Genomic DNA, 20,883 nt, shown 5'->3' on the forward strand with positions numbered 1-20,883 from the left:
GCGGAGCACAGGCTCCGGACGCGCAGGCTCAGCGGCCATGGCTCACGGGCCCAGCCGCTCCGCGGCATGTGGGATCTTCCCGGACCGGGGCACGAACCCGCGTCCCCTGCATCGGCAGGCGGACTCTCAACCACTGCGCCACCAGGGAAGCCCAGTCTGCACTTCATAATGGAGGCTTCAGAGCCTCACCCCCTTCTTCCAAAAAACAGCAGACAGCAGGGCTTCTACTTGCTTCTTCCAGCTACTCCTTTCTCATCTGATCTAATGTAAGGAAGGAAGGGAAAGAAGAAGACAAGGAAGGAGGCAGGAGGAAGGGAGATGGGGAAGGAAAAACAAAGAAAGAGGGAAACAAGTGTGGGCGGGTGTCACAAAGAACCCAGTGGGTGCTTCACTTCTCCAGCGTTCCCCCTGCAACAGGTGATGCTGGAGGGTGAAAACACGCAAGGTCGAGGAGCACAGCCCAGTACCTCATCAAGGACCACACAGCTCGAGGAGACACAGGGAACCCACTGCTCTTGCGTTCAGGTGGCAATGGAGTGCGGCAGCCACCCCAAGCTCCTTTGTGAGGGAACCGCTGCTGCTTCCCGTTCTCCCGGAGAGGGTGCGCCGGCGGTGCGGTGGGCAGGGAGCTCCCGGGCCGCTGTGGGCTGCGCTGACGGACGACCCCATTGCTCCTAATTGTGCACGGAATGGAGGGGAAACAAAAGTCAGACAGAATGACAAGACCTGCAACAAGGAACAGCAATCCCTTGTCCCATTGCCAAGCCCTGTTCCATGGAAGCAACCGTCCACAAGTCTTTTAGCTCTTCTGTTTCTGGTATTCATCACAATATTTTTAAAATAAGATTAAATTATGATATTATTTCTAATTTTAGAACTTGTCTTATTGACTTGCTACCATAGAAGATGAGGACTCAGTCCCTTTTACGTGGTCACCAATACACACACACACACACACACACACACACACACGTACCCGCACGCACACAACCACCCTCTTCTCTTCTCATCTTCCACATATATTTCTCTCATAAGACATATAATTAGAATTCTCATAACTCAGTTGAAGTGATATTCTGGATTTACATTATTCTGATCTTGTGAAATGTTGTTCACAGCTGATCCACCCCGATGTATTCTCACATTTTCCTTCATGAATCTTCTGAGATGATATAATTCATAACCACCAGCTGGGCAAAAATTTTAGAGTCGGATAGTACCAAGTGATGGGGAGAATGTGGAACAGAGGGGATTCTCACCCACTGCTGCACTCCAGCCATTTCGAAAGCTCTGTCTCTTGCTCACACTGAACGAGTGAAATCACCGTTCACAGTGAGCTCAACACAGTGAACGTGTATCCATCTGTGGCCCCAGCAACACTTGTGTGGTTATGCCCCAGGAGGTACGTGCACACAAAGGTTTCCTGCAGCATGCTACATAGTAGCCAAAAATGTAAAAATAACCTAAATTCAAAATCCAGAAGGATGGATAAATTGTGATAATTAAATACTACACAACAGTTAAAATGAATGAACTATAGCCACATGTATCCACATTGATGGATCTCAAAATCCAATGTTAAATGAAAAGAAAAGCAAGTGACACCATTTATAAAAGTCTGCAAGTATGTAAACAATGCTATTTGATATTCTTTGGTATATACTTATGAAGTAATAACAAGCAAACCGTCCTAGAAATGAAAAAATGCCAAATTCAGGATCATGGTTATTTCTAGAGAGAGGGTAGGGACTGGGGTCAGGGAACAGTTATCCTCTGTGTGTTGGCAATTATATGCTAATTTTTAAAAAAGAAACAAATTGAACTTTCAGGAGCAGCTCTTTCTCTGAAAATGTTTCTTCCTAAAGGTGATGTCGAATAAAAGAAATCTAACTCTGTTCATGTGGGCCCAATCTTAAAATTTAGGAATAAACTGCTCTTCATGAAGCTTCCAACACTTGCTTCTGTTGTTTCTTTCCTGTTGCCTGAATCACCCAATGAAAAGACCTCAAGAACAACCTAGTACCGAGATGTTTACTCTAAATGAGCAGATAAGAATTTGTGTGTACGTTATTCTGGGAAAAGGGGACACGATTCTGTGAGATTCTCAAAGGGGTCAGGACCCCCCAATACACACAGATCCTCTGAGCTGGTCTCCTGGTACGAATGTGAGCTCAGGCTCTGAGCTGCAGGTGCCCTGGGGGGGGTCTCCAAATCCCTGTCCTGTGTGCTCCATGGAGGCTCAGGGGTAACCCTGTGGCTCTGGAGTCACACAGACAGAAGTCCCAATAGGGGATGGGTGACTCTGGAGAGGTTCCTTTCTATGCCTGCCTGAATTCTCTCCTCTGTAAAACGAGGGTAAAAGCTGTTGTGAGCAATCAGTGACTTCATACCTGTAAATGGCGTGGCCCAGTGCCTGGTACACGGCCTGCACTCAAGAGGTACTGTTATCGACCAAGTCTCCCTGTTACCTGCTCTCAGTTCCTTCTCACCACTTTCACAACTGTACTCAGTTACTCGTGTAATTACTTATGTAACGTCTGACTCCCCCAGTATTGCTCTTTGAGGGAAGGAATCTTAACTGTCTTATTCTTGGCCAGGCACAGAATGAGCATGTGTTAAGTGGGCGGAAAGAATGAGTGCCTCCACCTATGCAGAGATGCTGGTGGTTGTGAGAGCTAAAAGTTACTAAAACAAACAAAGAAACCCCACAGACTATGAGCTATGCAACATCCAAGCTACATATCAGCAGTATTGCTGTTTTCATAGACTAGAACTTCTGGCAGTTTGGTATAATGAAGGTCAAGAACAATTACTAAAGGAATAAAAAAGACAATTATTAATGTCTTTGAAAAAAGCCTAGCTCAACAGTGACCAGATGAAGAAAAAAGGAGTCTAGCAACCACCGGCTGGAGAGACCTAAGACCAGAGGAGATATGACTTCAAAGATGAGCGTAAACAAGAATGCTGCCTGCCACCATGTTATCAGCCACTGCAGCTGGCCTGGAAGGTGCGCCCTGAGGGGAATTCAGGATGGAGAAAAATAGGATCCTGACCCTAGAGAGTTGAGATGCATATCAAAGGAACAATTTTAATGAGCCCAGACTCTTGCATCTTCCCATATATAGAAAAGCACTGAAATCATTAACTTGAGATGCCTGATTTTTTGTGATTAGCACTCATCTTTTGAGTTTTGACTATATAGTTGTTTTTTAATTTTTCTTCAGCAAAAACTCATACATCCCGGCTCCTCCCTTACCTCTTTGGAACAGTCCCTCAGAGCTGTCTGAGAGGCTGCCTTCCCAGGCTATAATGTCCCCAAATAAAACATAATTCTCAACCCACAAGTTGTGTGTTTTATTTCAGTCGATAGGAGGTTAAAATATCTCTGGACTGAACCAAAGGCAAGGGTCTGCAGGCACTTGCCACATCTTCTGCTGTCAGTAGAGCGAAGCAGAAAGACGATGGGAGGCAGATACAAAGAGGATGCCAGAAGAAAGTGGAAAGCCAGAGGGGTGGATAGGCTGCTCTCTAAATAGTAAGGTCAGCAATGCAATTACTGCCACGGGTGGAGAGGATACAGAGGAAAGGCATTCTCATATAAGCCTAGGGGAGGTGCTTTGGCTCACAGCTTTCTTGGCTTGAGCTTGGATCAAAATGATAACTGGGCTCCTTCCTTTAACACGCCTCTGAGATTTACAGAGAGCCAACAGAGCACTAAAATCTATTTAAATTATCTCCAAGTACGCCCAGGCAGGAAGGTGATCAGAATTTAATGACTCATCTCAGCTAGCTGCCACTCACTAGCACTGCTCTTACCTTTATGTCAAGAAGTAAAAAGAGGCAGGGAATGGGCTAAAAAGACAGGAATTTTTTTAAGATAAAATTCTTCATCGGACAAGGCCAGAGAATAAATCAGTTACATTTATTAAAAGTTCAAATGTAAGGGCCTTATCATTAGTGAAAAATAGTGTCTGCATGTCAAATTGTTAGTAATTATGGATTTGATAGAGGAAGAAAATTATAGTATGTACTTGAACTTTTAATATGCCTTAGTCACTCTTATCATCTATAATCCATAGGATAATATGGATGTACCTTAATTTTTTCTTAATGAAAATAGGCTACTAAATAAACTTGTTCTTTAACTTGAATATGACGTGTCATTATTCCTGTATGGTTCAGACTGGCCCTCTGTGGAATTCCAAAAGGCCCCTTCCAAAACTCTTAGGTAAAAGCATCATCCCTAGAGCAATTAATCGACTCTAATTTAGCATTTGAAGGCAGAGATTCAAGACAAGCTGTTAACAAACTGTTACCATTTGTAACTAACTCCACTGTGTGAATCAAGATTTCTCAGTAGTATGCAACCAAAACAATCTGGCGAGATAAACTTGCAATTAGCATTGATACTTTTCAATTCCAAATTTGAGGCTCACAAAAACTTTATAGTCCTCATGGATTTTCATAAAAGTGTGAAGAGTTTAAACATATATAATGCATTTATCCTAAGGAAACAGCCTTACTATATGATAGTCTAGGATGAGGTTACATTTAGCAAAATGTTATACCTCTATTTTTTTTAATGAGAGCTTGAAAACTACTGATTTAAGCAACTCTTCTCTGCACATCACGGACTGCTTGACAGCAAAACTTTAAAATGACTTACGATTTATCATGATTGTGGGATAAAGAAAAGAGATCATAAACCAAGCACACGCCGAACACCGTGATGCCTGTCTCTTTCACCAGCATCGCGCAGGTCCCCAGAAACAGACTGAGTAGCAGGAAGAAGGGAGAAGCCCTGGGAGGGAAGCATTCCCCAACACAACACTGGTCCACACTCCTGAAAAACAAGGTTGAGTTGCTTTTACTCTGAGAAGAAATGTGGGTCGCTAAGAAATAACCACCTTTTAAAGATAAGATCTAGCACCAATTCCTTTGTATTCTAAGTAAGTAGGTGAGCAAAGATTTCTTCAAGAATGTTCATCACAGTATTATTTAAAATTTGCAAAGACGGAAAAAAGTAAATGTCCAACAATGCTGAATGTGGTACTTAAATTAAGGCATATATAAATTCTGGTAAATTATGGCATATAACAAAGGAACACTAAAAAGCCATTTAAAATGCTACCATAGAGATGTATTTAGTGACATGGAAAGATGTTTAGGTGAATATATTTTAAGTGAATACTATAGGTTACTAAGCCCCAGGCATGAACTCTGGAGCCAGGTTCCCTGGGTTCAAATCACAGCTCTGCTGTTAACTAACAGGGTAACATGGGGCAGGTCAGTTGCCTCCCTGTGCCTCAGTTCCCTCATGTGTGAAATGGGATCACAGTGTTGTAGGGAAGGTTCAGTAAATGACTTATTACATGTTAAGTGTTTATCATTATTATTATTTTTATGCGGAGCACAGGCTCCGGACGCGCAGGCTCAGCGGCCATGGCTCACGGGCCCAGCCGCTCCGCGGCATGTGGGATCTTCCCGGACCGGGGCACGAACCCGCGTCCCCTGCATCGGCAGGCGGACTCTCAACCACTGCGCCACCAGGGAAGCCCAGTCTGCACTTCATAATGGAGGCTTCAGAGCCTCACCCCCTTCTTCCAAAAAACAGCAGACAGCAGGGCTTCTACTTGCTTCTTCCAGCTACTCCTTTCTCATCTGATCTAATGTAAGGAAGGAAGGGAAAGAAGAAGACAAGGAAGGAGGCAGGAGGAAGGGAGATGGGGAAGGAAAAACAAAGAAAGAGGGAAACAAGTGTGGGCGGGTGTCACAAAGAACCCAGTGGGTGCTTCACTTCTCCAGCGTTCCCCCTGCAACAGGTGATGCTGGAGGGTGAAAACACGCAAGGTCGAGGAGCACAGCCCAGTACCTCATCAAGGACCACACAGCTCGAGGAGACACAGGGAACCCACTGCTCTTGCGTTCAGGTGGCAATGGAGTGCGGCAGCCACCCCAAGCTCCTTTGTGAGGGAACCGCTGCTGCTTCCCGTTCTCCCGGAGAGGGTGCGCCGGCGGTGCGGTGGGCAGGGAGCTCCCGGGCCGCTGTGGGCTGCGCTGACGGACGACCCCATTGCTCCTAATTGTGCACGGAATGGAGGGGAAACAAAAGTCAGACAGAATGACAAGACCTGCAACAAGGAACAGCAATCCCTTGTCCCATTGCCAAGCCCTGTTCCATGGAAGCAACCGTCCACAAGTCTTTTAGCTCTTCTGTTTCTGGTATTCATCACAATATTTTTAAAATAAGATTAAATTATGATATTATTTCTAATTTTAGAACTTGTCTTATTGACTTGCTACCATAGAAGATGAGGACTCAGTCCCTTTTACGTGGTCACCAATACACACACACACACACACACACACACACACACGTACACGCACGCACATTCACAACCACCCTCTTCTCTTCTCATCTTCCACATATATTTCTCTCATAAGACATATAATTAGAATTCTCATAACTCAGTTGAAGTGATATTCTGGATTTACATTATTCTGATCTTGTGAAATGTTGTTCACAGCTGATCCACCCCGATGTATTCTCACATTTTCCTTCATGAATCTTCTGAGATGATATAATTCATAACCACCAGCTGGGCAAAAATTTTAGAGTCGGATAGTACCAAGTGATGGGGAGAATGTGGAACAGAGGGGATTCTCACCCACTGCTGCACTCCAGCCATTTCGAAAGCTCTGTCTCTTGCTCACACTGAACGAGTGAAATCACCGTTCACAGTGAGCTCAACACAGTGAACGTGTATCCATCTGTGGCCCCAGCAACACTTGTGTGGTTATGCCCCAGGAGGTACGTGCACACAAAGGTTTCCTGCAGCATGCTACATAGTAGCCAAAAATGTAAAAATAACCTAAATTCAAAATCCAGAAGGATGGATAAATTGTGATAATTAAATACTACACAACAGTTAAAATGAATGAACTATAGCCACATGTATCCACATTGATGGATCTCAAAATCCAATGTTAAATGAAAAGAAAAGCAAGTGACACCATTTATAAAAGTCTGCAAGTATGTAAACAATGCTATTTGATATTCTTTGGTATATACTTATGAAGTAATAACAAGCAAACCGTTCTAGAAATGAAAAAATGCCAAATTCAGGATCATGGTTATTTCTAGAGAGAGGGTAGGGACTGGGGTCAGGGAACAGTTATCCTCTGTGTGTTGGCAATTATATGCTAATTTTTAAAAAAGAAACAAATTGAACTTTCAGGAGCAGCTCTTTCTCTGAAAATGTTTCTTCCTAAAGGTGATGTCGAATAAAAGAAATCTAACTCTGTTCATGTGGGCCCAATCTTAAAATTTAGGAATAAACTGCTCTTCATGAAGCTTCCAACACTTGCTTCTGTTGTTTCTTTCCTGTTGCCTGAATCACCCAATGAAAAGACCTCAAGAACAACCTAGTACCGAGATGTTTACTCTAAATGAGCAGATAAGAATTTGTGTGTACGTTATTCTGGGAAAAGGGGACACGATTCTGTGAGATTCTCAAAGGGGTCAGGACCCCCCAATACACACAGATCCTCTGAGCTGGTCTCCTGGTACGAATGTGAGCTCAGGCTCTGAGCTGCAGGTGCCCTGGGGGGGGTCTCCAAATCCCTGTCCTGTGTGCTCCATGGAGGCTCAGGGGTAACCCTGTGGCTCTGGAGTCACACAGACAGAAGTCCCAATAGGGGATGGGTGACTCTGGAGAGGTTCCTTTCTATGCCTGCCTGAATTCTCTCCTCTGTAAAACGAGGGTAAAAGCTGTTGTGAGCAATCAGTGACTTCATACCTGTAAATGGCGTGGCCCAGTGCCTGGTACACGGCCTGCACTCAAGAGGTACTGTTATCGACCAAGTCTCCCTGTTACCTGCTCTCAGTTCCTTCTCACCACTTTCACAACTGTACTCAGTTACTCGTGTAATTACTTATGTAACGTCTGACTCCCCCAGTATTGCTCTTTGAGGGAAGGAATCTTAACTGTCTTATTCTTGGCCAGGCACAGAATGAGCATGTGTTAAGTGGGCGGAAAGAATGAGTGCCTCCACCTATGCAGAGATGCTGGTGGTTGTGAGAGCTAAAAGTTACTAAAACAAACAAAGAAACCCCACAGACTATGAGCTATGCAACATCCAAGCTACATATCAGCAGTATTGCTGTTTTCATAGACTAGAACTTCTGGCAGTTTGGTATAATGAAGGTCAAGAACAATTACTAAAGGAATAAAAAAGACAATTATTAATGTCTTTGAAAAAAGCCTAGCTCAACAGTGACCAGATGAAGAAAAAAGGAGTCTAGCAACCACCGGCTGGAGAGACCTAAGACCAGAGGAGATATGACTTCAAAGATGAGCGTAAACAAGAATGCTGCCTGCCACCATGTTATCAGCCACTGCAGCTGGCCTGGAAGGTGCGCCCTGAGGGGAATTCAGGATGGAGAAAAATAGGATCCTGACCCTAGAGAGTTGAGATGCATATCAAAGGAACAATTTTAATGAGCCCAGACTCTTGCATCTTCCCATATATAGAAAAGCACTGAAATCATTAACTTGAGATGCCTGATTTTTTGTGATTAGCACTCATCTTTTGAGTTTTGACTATATAGTTGTTTTTTAATTTTTCTTCAGCAAAAACTCATACATCCCGGCTCCTCCCTTACCTCTTTGGAACAGTCCCTCAGAGCTGTCTGAGAGGCTGCCTTCCCAGGCTATAATGTCCCCAAATAAAACATAATTCTCAACCCACAAGTTGTGTGTTTTATTTCAGTCGATAGGAGGTTAAAATATCTCTGGACTGAACCAAAGGCAAGGGTCTGCAGGCACTTGCCACATCTTCTGCTGTCAGTAGAGCGAAGCAGAAAGACGATGGGAGGCAGATACAAAGAGGATGCCAGAAGAAAGTGGAAAGCCAGAGGGGTGGATAGGCTGCTCTCTAAATAGTAAGGTCAGCAATGCAATTACTGCCACGGGTGGAGAGGATACAGAGGAAAGGCATTCTCATATAAGCCTAGGGGAGGTGCTTTGGCTCACAGCTTTCTTGGCTTGAGCTTGGATCAAAATGATAACTGGGCTCCTTCCTTTAACACGCCTCTGAGATTTACAGAGAGCCAACAGAGCACTAAAATCTATTTAAATTATCTCCAAGTACGCCCAGGCAGGAAGGTGATCAGAATTTAATGACTCATCTCAGCTAGCTGCCACTCACTAGCACTGCTCTTACCTTTATGTCAAGAAGTAAAAAGAGGCAGGGAATGGGCTAAAAAGACAGGAATTTTTTTAAGATAAAATTCTTCATCGGACAAGGCCAGAGAATAAATCAGTTACATTTATTAAAAGTTCAAATGTAAGGGCCTTATCATTAGTGAAAAATAGTGTCTGCATGTCAAATTGTTAGTAATTATGGATTTGATAGAGGAAGAAAATTATAGTATGTACTTGAACTTTTAATATGCCTTAGTCACTCTTATCATCTATAATCCATAGGATAATATGGATGTACCTTAATTTTTTCTTAATGAAAATAGGCTACTAAATAAACTTGTTCTTTAACTTGAATATGACGTGTCATTATTCCTGTATGGTTCAGACTGGCCCTCTGTGGAATTCCAAAAGGCCCCTTCCAAAACTCTTAGGTAAAAGCATCATCCCTAGAGCAATTAATCGACTCTAATTTAGCATTTGAAGGCAGAGATTCAAGACAAGCTGTTAACAAACTGTTACCATTTGTAACTAACTCCACTGTGTGAATCAAGATTTCTCAGTAGTATGCAACCAAAACAATCTGGCGAGATAAACTTGCAATTAGCATTGATACTTTTCAATTCCAAATTTGGGGCTCACAAAAACTTTATAGTCCTCATGGATTTTCATAAAAGTGTGAAGAGTTTAAACATATATAATGCATTTATCCTAAGGAAACAGCCTTACTATATGATAGTCTAGGATGAGGTTACATTTAGCAAAATGTTATACCTCTATTTTTTTAATGAGAGCTTGAAAACTACTGATTTAAGCAACTCTTCTCTGCACATCACGGACTGCTTGACAGCAAAACTTTAAAATGACTTACGATTTATCATGATTGTGGGATAAAGAAAAGAGATCATAAACCAAGCACACGCCGAACACCGTGATGCCTGTCTCTTTCACCAGCATCGCGCAGGTCCCCAGAAACAGACTGAGTAGCAGGAAGAAGGGAGAAGCCCTGGGAGGGAAGCATTCCCCAACACAACACTGGTCCACACTCCTGAAAAACAAGGTTGAGTTGCTTTTACTCTGAGAAGAAATGTGGGTCGCTAAGAAATAACCACCTTTTAAAGATAAGATCTAGCACCAATTCCTTTGTATTCTAAGTAAGTAGGTGAGCAAAGATTTCTTCAAGAATGTTCATCACAGTATTATTTAAAATTTGCAAAGACGGAAAAAAGTAAATGTCCAACAATGCTGAATGTGGTACTTAAATTAAGGCATATATAAATTCTGGTAAATTATGGCATATAACAAAGGAACACTAAAAAGCCATTTAAAATGCTACCATAGAGATGTATTTAGTGACATGGAAAGATGTTTAGGTGAATATATTTTAAGTGAATACTATAGGTTACTAAGCCCCAGGCATGAACTCTGGAGCCAGGTTCCCTGGGTTCAAATCACAGCTCTGCTGTTAACTAACAGGGTAACATGGGGCAGGTCAGTTGCCTCCCTGTGCCTCAGTTCCCTCATGTGTGAAATGGGATCACAGTGTTGTAGGGAAGGTTCAGTAAATGACTTATTACATGTTAAGTGTTTATCATTATTATTATTTTTATGAAGGTATTTTATATGCTTCTGTACAAAGAAATCAGTGGATATATACCAAAACACAATCATCGTTTCTGTGCTGAAAATACACGTTTTAGTCTTTTTCTTTTCTTCTGGCTAATCTGTTTTTTTTTTTTTCTTTTTTTATTGAGGTACAGCTGATTTACAATGTTGTATTAGTTTCTAAACTGCAGTTTTAAATTTATTTTTCATGAGAATGTATTAGGTAAAGTTTTTTTTTTTTTCTCAGCATAATTTCCAGCAGGGATTTTCTAAAACCCTCCAGTTTCTGTAAAGTCTTTTTTCACCTTACAAAACAGAGTCAGCACCACACCAAGAAATTCCACTGTTCCTTCCGCAGATGGCACACCAATTTGCTCCTACTCTTTTGAAGGCCAGTATATCTGAAGTGGTGACGTCTTACCCTTATTGTTATGTCTTAGAACAATCACCTAAATTATATGACAAATTTGTAGGAGACAGGCTTTTTCTCCGAAGCTGGTTTATAGCTTAAAACTACTCAAAGTGCGAATGGCCTGCACAAGAGAAAGCTGTAACAGTGTGGCTTATTATCACACAGATATGGATATGCTGCGGGGCCCACTCACGTTCCCAAATTTATCAACACAGAGAAGAAGCCCTGAGAGGTCAAGTTCAAACTCAAAAGCGATTATTAATCTTGTTCTAACACCAGAGCAAATAGGAAACAACTGTTGAATTTGGGTTTATATTTTTAATATTTTCACAACTCTTTTATATACCTAGCAATGCAGTGGGAGATTACAAAGCCAGGACTAGAAGCCTGGTACTATATTAAGAAGAGACTCTGGTCTTAAAGCAAAACTTCATAAAGCTTAATTCAGTCCATCTTTGACCCAAGGTCTAAACTGGTTTACAACAAGGTTTCTCAGTTTCAGCACGACTGGTATTTTAGGGAAGATGATTCTTTGTTACAAGGGCTGTCCGGCACACTGTACAATCCTTGGCCTCTACTCACGTGCCAGCTGTGCCTCTCCAGTTGTGACAAGCAAAAGTATCTCCAGACATTGCAGATGTCCCCCTGGGGCAAGGTGGGCAAATTTGCTCCCTATTGAGAACCACTGGTTTAGAACAGTGTTCCTTGGAGTCACTGGGTTTTATAAGATTATAGGCCAATGAACTGACCCAGAGATCAAGGTTCACAAATCCTTAGCCAGGCATCCCTCCACGAAGGAGGGCAATGTGGCTCACTGGCCCCCTTTCTCCTGGGCCACCCTCTGAGACACCTGCCCCATTACATTCATTTTTTTACCCACCCCTTTCCCTATGTGGATATGTCACGACTCAGGTGAGAATCTGATCAATTTAGGGGGAAAGGGGCAATATAATGGGAAATTGTTTTACTGTTTTTCAGTCCACCAAAGCAAGAAGCTTCTGTATTTTGATGAAAGGATGGGCAAATTGGAAAATCACGGTTGAGAAATACTACTTTCAATTCAGCCTTGTTATTTTAAGCTTTGAGCTACTTTAATGAGGATAATAAAGAGGAAAAAAAAAAACCAAAACGTAGGACCAAAATGAAAAGGAGAAATTAAACAAATCATAGTTAAATAGAAGAGAGGACTAGACCCAGTATATTTTGGCTCAGAGCTAAGATTTCAAATTCCATTCTCAGTAAGAAACTACAAGCAAGAGAAATCAAGAAGCAAGAGCTTATCTTCCCAGCACTGGGAGAGCAGTCCTTTTAAAAGCTATGACATGGTTCAGAATGCGGCTGGAAGAGAGAACAGCCTAGCTTTTGGTAAGGAGAGGGTTTCCTATCCCAGGTCTCCAGGGAGGCCAAGAAGCCTCCCTCCTCTCTCAGGCAGGAGCTCCGAGTCCACACACACACACACACACACACACACACACACACACACACACACACACACACAGCAGAAACTCCCAGGGGACAGCATGACTGTAAACAGATAAGGGCATTCTTAGCCATACATACCTACTGTAGGAGAGAAAGGCTAACAGAAACAGCAAGCATGCCAACACGTCAGCTCTGCCAACAATTCCGGCCACCTAGAAAGTGTGAAAAAATAAAAACCTCAGAAAACCACTTTCAGAAACCCATTACAGAAATGTTATTTGTTTTCAGAGGAATGAAAGGAATAATAAATTAGAAAACACATTATTCTTTAAATTCTGATATATGACTAACCACTTCTAGTTATATTTAATAATAATTTTAAAGAAGGAGAAAAAGAGGAAGGAATGGGCAAGATTTTCATGCTTAACTTCATTTTCAACCTTTCTTCTTTGAAGATCAATTCACAGCATCAAAGTATATTCATTTACTGTTTTTTTTTCAAAAATATTTTTTTGAGCAATGGCTGAGTTCCGGACACTGTGCTAGTCTTTGGCCACCAGAGTGCTAATGGAACAGAGGATCCTTACAGAGCACTAGGAAAAAAATAAGACAAGAATGGGAAGGAGTATGAACACTTCATCGCTATGTGTGAGTGCACGTGCAGGCGTCTACGTGTTTCTTAGCAACATCACCAAAAGGGTCTGAAAGCAAAATACCCCAGTAGCAAAGAGCCATCCTGGCACTAACCACAGGCCATTGCTCCACTAAAGAGAACATGGGCCCCATGGAGAAGCGGCTGATTCCAGGGTTGAGGCTCAGGAGATACAACAGCACTTGGATCATCTTCTCATGTCAGAAAGTTAAGTGCTCAGAAAATGACAGGTACATGTCAATAGGACACAGAAGCCAGTAACAACGGGCTCCCACTGACCAAATATGCAACAATTTGAACATCATAACAAATAAGGACAGCAATAAATGATAAACCATTGTCAATTACAATATTAAGACAAATATATTAATAACACTGTATATTATATATAATCCTAATATAAATTTTAAATTACATTTAAAGATATAAATAATATAATAGAAAGACACTGAAGACTGGTGACTGTTCAAAACTTAAGACTAAAGGAGGCTAAAAAGAAACAGTGACTGGGCTTCCCTGGTGGCGCAGAGGTTGAGAGTCCGCCGGCCGATGCAGGGGACGCAGGTTCGTGCCCTGGTCCGGGAAGATCCTGCATGCCGCGGAGCGGCTGGGCCCGTGAGCCATGGCCGCTGAGCCTGCGCGTCCGGAGTCTGTGCTTCGCAACGGGAGAGGCCACAACAGTGAGAGGCCCGCGTACCACAAAAAAAAAAAAAAAAAAAAAAAAGAAACGAACACTAAACGAATTGTCTTGTACCAGCACCACTTTCATGCACATTTATTGTGTAAGGTGGAAACTCCTAAGTGTAAGAACTCTGTAGGACTGAGTAATAAGGATGACACCAGACCCCACCACACTGACAAAGCAGAAAGGGGCATTTTCATTTGGTTTTAAACATACATTCCATTTGTTCAAGTAGACAAGAATTTTCTCACAACTTGGAAGATATTTCTATAAAATATATATATTTTGCCCGGATCCTGTCCTCGGAAACGGGAGAGGCCACAACAGTCAGAGGCCCCCGTACCGAAAAAAAAAAAAAAAAAAAAAAAAAAGAAACAGTGACTAATGGCATTGATTTTAGAAAATATACAATGAAATTATTAAGGTGTAAAGGAGCATGAATTATGCAACCTACTCTCAAATGCTTCAGAAAACAAGTAATATTTTTATATATTGAAGGAGAAAGAGTGGAAGGATGATAAAACATATGCTGCAAAATGTTAAAAATTGGTGACTCTGGATAAAGAGTATACGGTCACTACATTTTTTAAGCTTGAAATTATTTTTTTTATTGTGTTACTTCAGAAAGGGACTGAAATGGAAGAAGGGTGGGGACAGATGGCTATTTATAAATCTTTGTATTATTTCACTACTCAAAACGTGTACATTTCTCTTAATTTTTTGAAATCCAGGAAATAAAACTGTAAAGGAAAAAAACAGGGTACGGTTCAAAGAATGCTTCAAAGAAAAGGTCACATATGAGGAAGAATTCGCAAGGGAAATGAACAGACTTGACATTCAGGCACAGAAAACAGCCTTACCCAAATCACAGAAGACCTGAAGCCCATGGTGTGTTGGAGAATCAATCAACAATTAATAGTAGAAAATAGATTTCTGGGAAATATACCTATAAATATCTTCATATAACAAGCAACTTTTGCAGTCATAAAGGAGAGGCAATGACACACCCATGGAGCTAGACCAGGGGTCCCCAATCCCCGGGCCACGGATGGTAGCGGTCTGCGTCCTGTTAGGAACCGGGCCGCACAGCAGGAGGTGAGCGGCAGGCGAGTGAGCGAAGCTTCATCTCTATTTACAGCCGCTCCCCATCGCTCACGTTACCGCCTGAGCTCCGCCCCCTGTCAGATCAGCGGCGGCATTAAGATTCTCATAGGAGCGGGAACCCTGCTCTGAACTGCGCATGCGAGGGATCTAGGTTGCGCGCTCCTTGCGAGAATCTAACGCCTGATGATCTGAGGGGGAGCTGAGGCGGTGATGCCAGCGCTGGGGAGCGGCTGCAAATACAGATCATCATTAGCAGAGAGGTCTGACCGCACAGAGACCACAATAAATCAACTGCTTGCAGACTCGTATCAGAACCCTATCAGTGAGGGGCAAGCGAAAGCAAGCTCAGGGCTCCCAGTGATTCTGCATGATGGTGAGCTGCATAATTATTTCATTATATATTACAACAGAATAATAACAGAAATAAAGTGCACAGTAAATGTAATGCGCTTGAATCATGCTGAAACCATCCCCCACCCCCAGGTCTGTGGAAAAATTGTCTTCCACGAAACGGGTCCCTGGTGCCAAAAAGGTTGGGGACCGCTGAGCTAGACCATCCAAGGCTTGAATACAGGCTCCTCTCACCATCTGAGGGAGATTCAACTTTGTTATCTTTAAGTTCTGAGATTTGGTTTTGTTATCTTTAAAATGAGCATTACACCCCCTAAAACTCACGTTACTGTTGTAGTAAGTAAGATGATATGTACAAAGTGCCCACTCATTGTTGATGCCCTTCTTTCTTCCTTTTCCCTGCAGAGAAAGGGGGTGAGACTCTTAACACTGAGACGGGTTTTTCTGCGTGATGTATGGAAACCATCGTTTTACTTTAAGGTTTACATGTATGCTTTTTTATGTTAACTTTATTAGATAATCCAATATGTCTATTAGTGACAGTGTGGTTTCACCTCAGTGTCAAGGCCCAGCTCAGACTCACAGCAGGTAAAGCGACAACTGCACACGGTTCACTTGTGAAGCCCAGGCCTGCTCAGGCTACAGCACCGCCCCTTTGAGCACCGAGCTCAGCATCACCAGCCAGGCCTCTGGGAGGTTAAACAGAGACCCCAGCTCTCCAGCAACAAAGTCCTGGGATAAGGCCCAGGCGTCTGGGCCCAGGGGGACACCCATCACAGCACGACTGCTGTGGCCAACTCAGACAACAGCAAGACTCGCAAGCTGATATTGGGTGTGGCAAAAGCTGGAATGAGGCGATCACAAAAGCTAGGAAAGCATAACTAATGCCTCCAAGGCGCCTGAAGCCCTGCTTCTCAAACTGTAGTCAGTTAGCTCTGCCGGGAAACAACAGCAGCAGTAGCAGCGTGTGCCAGCTGGACGTGCCCAGATTTGAAGAATGGAGTGGCCCTTGGAGCAGAAGCTCAGAGAGGGTGTTGAAATGTCAATGCTAACACTGAGAGACTCTGCTGCCAGCTCCAAACCACCAAGCAGTCACTGAACACCTACTCCATATCCCCGTTAAGTTGGAGTCTCTGGGGCAAGGGGGTTAGTGTCTTAAAAAACAAGGTGCTTCAGGGAGATCACCTCTGTGCTTTGTGACCATGAGAGGGGTGGGATAGGGAGGGTGGGAGGGAGGGAGACGCAAGAGGGAAGAGATATGGGAACATATGTATATGTATAACTGATTCACTTTGTTGTAAAGGAGAAACTAACACACTATTGTAAAACAGTTATACTCCAATAAAGATGTTTAAAAAAAAAAAAACAAAAACAAAAAAAAACAAGGTGCTTGTCAGCAACTACTATCTGTCCAGACTAGCCACACAGTGAGGCAATTTGTCAACATCACCCTGTTCAGTAATTGCATGTTTCACGCGGGTCAACAAACATTTAACAAGTGCCTCCTATTGGCCAGGTATTACGCCAGCTGGAGGGATAAAACCTGCCCCAAGCACTTAACATCTGGTGAGGAGTCAAAGAGGGTATTAAGAGGTTACAAGGAAACTGCATGTATTGTAAAAAGGAGACATCACTGCCATGAGAAGACTGAAGGCATTAATTTGGACCGTAGGATCTGGAAAGGCTTCGTGGAAAGGCTGGCCTTATTCACTGGGACTTAAAGGTCAAGCAAGGAGGACTTCAGGAAACTCAGGACATGGGGATGTGAATCCTGGGCCAGAGAGGGAATGCAGAAGCATTCCAGGCAGAGGAAAGAGAGTCCTGAAAGCATACTGGGTGTTCCTGGAAGGGGAGGTTAAAGTGATGAGAGCATGGAATAAATGAAAAGGGGGTGGGAGTAGGCAACAAGAAGCAAAGATGGAACATCAAGTTGGCACCCCTGGGGCTTGATCCCGTGACAACGTAGGCTGAACCTAGGGTGCTGGGAAGTACAAAAGGACTTGGTCAAAAATACAAAGAGGGGCTTCCCTGGTGGCACAGTGGCTGAGAGTCAGCCTGCCGATGCAGGGGACGCGGGTTCCTGCCCCGGTCCGGGCGGATCCCACGTGCCGCGGGGCGGCTGGGCCCGTGAGCCGTGGCCACTGAGCCTGCGCGTCCGGAACCTGGGCTTCCCTGGTGGCGCAGTGGTTGAGAGTCCGCCTGCCGATGCAGGGGACGCGGGTTCGTGCCCCGGTCCGGGAGGATCCCACGTGCCGCGGAGCGGCTGGGCCCGTGAGCCGTGGCCACTGAGCCTGCGCGTCCGGAGCCTGTGCTCCGCACCGGGAGAGGCCACAGCAGTGAGAGGCCCGCGTACCACACACACAAAAATAAATACAAAGAGATGGAGAGCATGTATTTCTTCCCTTAAGCTTCAGGTTTCCATCACCAAGCAGGTAGCTGTAACCTGGGAACTGTATTCCTTTAACAAATATTCAAACATTTGAAGAAAATCAGTGAACATAATTGAGTAGAATTCAAACAATGTAACATTCAGATCTCCGAGCAGGCTTAACAGAATCACATGTGGAAACTGCCAAGTTAGGACTTAATTTGGCCCCAAAACTCGTTATTTCTTGGACTATCACTATTATATTTATTAATTATTTTACCCGCAAAATGAGTTCTATTGGTGGCAGACTGAGCCAGGAACACACACTTAACACATGGCAACAGCTGAAAGCCAAACTGGCTGATTAGATCATGACCAATTTTCTCCTAAGTACTCTTGTCCCAGCTGTGGAAACGTCAACCCTAACCTTCAACTCCATGTGTCAGCATTTCCTGCTCTTGCTTTTGACTTGACATAAGTGCATTCCTTCAAACAGTAATGTCTCTATGATGATTGTTAAGTTTTAATTCTCATAGGAGAATTACAATGATTTCCCCATTTTCCCAATTTCTCTACTGATTTTTCTCATGATTCGGGATTCAGAAAAACGTAAATTTCCCAAGAAACAGACTGTCAGGAAACCCAAGAACCACAGGGCCTTCAATGAGGAAAGCGTTAGGTCTACCTTATTCACTGCTATAGCCCTGCACTGTTGACTGTATTATAGTCACTCAAATATTTGTTGAAAAATTACATAAATAAATGAATTTATTCCTCTCTACTTCAACTGGAAATAATTTTTCCCTTCGCTGGAATTTCAGTTTTATTACACCATATTGCTTTGTCGTGTACGTATTTACGTGTATGCTCTTTGGCTTTTCCAGAAGCTTATGAACAAACTGTGGGTAGGGACCCCACTGCCCACCCACATACCCCCTTGGCACCTAGCAGAGGGCCTGCACTAAGCAAGCACTCGTTTAACAATTTGTTGGTTACGTAATTAAGAAGGCAAATCCTTAATCATATCAACATGTTTACACTAAACCCTCCCCCCCCAGTTGAAGGCTCCATCCTTCCTGCTGTAATTTATGGTCTCATTTCTGTTCTTGTTCAACAAAGAGGAGACACATCCTACTAACTCCCTCTTTCATCACACTATGGTCTGTTTTTCTTTTTCTTAAATAATGTATCACTATGTTTTCATAACACACATTTCTTTTTCTCTATTTCTCTGCCCTCCTTTCTAAAAACCTGAACTAATATCTGTAATTAAATAACAGTCTCTTGATTTTACTTTCCAGTATAGTTTATAGGTCAAATTTCTTTGCCTTCTTATGCCTCCCCCATCTCCTTGTGAATGCAAATAGTTTCTTTAAGATTTTTCCCTAAATAAATGTCTAGCTCTCAGGCTCCTTTGTCCCCATAATTGTGTTACCATGGATTTTTTTTTTTTCGATTAGTACAAAAGCTGCTTGAAACCTTTTTTTTTAACATCTTTATTGGAGCATAACTGCTTTACAATGGTGTGTTAGTTTCTGCTTTATAGCAAAGTGAATCAGCTATACATATACATATATCCCCATATCCCTTCCCTCTTGCGTCTGCCTCCCACCCTCCCTATCCCACCCCTCTAGGTGGTCACAGAGCACCGAGCTGATCTCCCTGTGCTGTGTGGCTCCTTCCCACTAGCTATCTATTTTACATTTGGTAGTGTATATATGTCCATGCCACTCTCTCACTTTGTCCCAGCTTACCCTTCCCCCTCCCTGTGTCCTCAAGTCCATTCTCTGTGTCTGTGTCTTTATTCCTGTCCTGCCCCTAGGTTCTTCAGAACCATTATTTTTTTTAGATTCCATATATATGTGTTAGCATACGGTATTCGTGAAACCCTTTCTTACAGGTCATTTTGCTAACAGGATTTTCCTTTTTTCTTAGAACTCCAGCTAGCTCATGATCACACTGCCTGAGATTACCTACATTTTATGCTCTCCCTCTCTGCAAGCACAGAATTAGGACTGTTCTTATTCTACTCATTTGTTCTTTCCTACAAAAATTTTCTCCAAGACACTCTAAGCACGAATTTTTAACTCTACTTAAATTATTTGTCAGAAACATAATATTGTCGACAGGCTTAGATTAAAACATTGCCACTGGGCTTCCCTGGTGGCGCAGAGGTTGAGAGTCCGCCTGCCCATGCAGGGGACACGGGTTCGTGCCCCGGTCCGGGAAGATCCCACATGCCGCGGAGCGGCTGGGCCTGTGAGCCATGGCCGCTGAGCCTGCGCGTCCGGAGCCTGTGCTCCGCAACGGGAGAGGCCGCAACGGAGGGAGGCCCGCGTACCGCAAAAAAAAAAAAACAAAACAAAACATTGCCACTGACCTGGTGTCATATATTCTATACGGCTAGGAGTAGTGGTCCCTGATTATTTCTCTTCATCTAACAATCATATTGAAAACTTATGCATTGCTCTCATCTTTTAAAATTCACATCTAAAATTTTTCATCAGAATTTTAAATAATTCAAAGAATCTAACTTCCTGTGCATTTTAGAAACTGACATTTTAAAATAACGCCATAATGTTACTCTTTTAAATGTACCAAATGCACCTGAAACATACATACCACAGCAATTTGAAGCTCATCACGTTCCCCTTACACAAATATGAACAGGCTCTTCTTTAAACGATAGACATTTTACACCCTTTCCCCTTAAACTCATATTTCCATTTTATTTCCCCCTCAGCATTTTTTCTTAATGTGTTATAGTTACATTTTTAAATATTCTATTTATTATCTCTCGCTGTAGTAAATATACATATGCAATTAAATTTATTTTTTAAATTTCCTGTGATCAAAACACCTAAGTGCTGAATTTTCAATTTTGTATGATTAGTCCAATTACTATTATTTTCAATTATTAAATACATCATAAGTTAGAAAAAATGATAAATAATTATTAAATATAAAAAATACACCTCTTGGGCTTCCCTGGTGGCGCAGTGGTTGAGAGTCGGCCTGCCGACGCAGGGGACACGGGTTCGTGCCCCGGTCCGGGAGGATCCCACGTGCCGCGGAGCGGCTGGG

The 20,883-nt window shown here is 42.9% G+C and overlaps 2 protein-coding genes across 2 annotated transcripts in view; both read right to left on the minus strand.

Annotated features, from left to right (window-relative positions):
- TMTC1 (transmembrane O-mannosyltransferase targeting cadherins 1) overlaps nt 1-4,838 on the minus strand; it is a 280,165-nt gene extending 275,327 nt beyond the window's left edge. The window contains exons 1-2 of the mRNA XM_028491139.1: nt 4,667-4,838; nt 468-674 (exon numbers count right to left, since the gene is read on the minus strand). Of these exons, the coding sequence (XP_028346940.1) occupies nt 468-674; nt 4,667-4,752 (293 nt within the window). The 5' untranslated portion in view covers nt 4,753-4,838. The remainder of the gene's footprint in view (nt 1-467; nt 675-4,666) is intronic.
- Nucleotides 4,839-5,793: 955 nt separating this feature from the next.
- LOC114486509 (protein O-mannosyl-transferase TMTC1-like) overlaps nt 5,794-20,883 on the minus strand; it is a 37,713-nt gene continuing 22,623 nt past the window's right edge. Inside the window, exons 3-5 of the mRNA XM_028491499.1 lie at nt 12,781-12,854; nt 10,075-10,251; nt 5,794-6,079 (exon numbers count right to left, since the gene is read on the minus strand). Of these exons, the coding sequence (XP_028347300.1) occupies nt 5,794-6,079; nt 10,075-10,251; nt 12,781-12,854 (537 nt within the window). The remainder of the gene's footprint in view (nt 6,080-10,074; nt 10,252-12,780; nt 12,855-20,883) is intronic.

The sequence above is a fragment of the Physeter macrocephalus genome, chromosome 6 (assembly GCF_002837175.3).
Source record: "Physeter macrocephalus isolate SW-GA chromosome 6, ASM283717v5, whole genome shotgun sequence".
Classification (NCBI taxonomy): Eukaryota; Metazoa; Chordata; class Mammalia; order Artiodactyla; family Physeteridae; genus Physeter; species Physeter macrocephalus.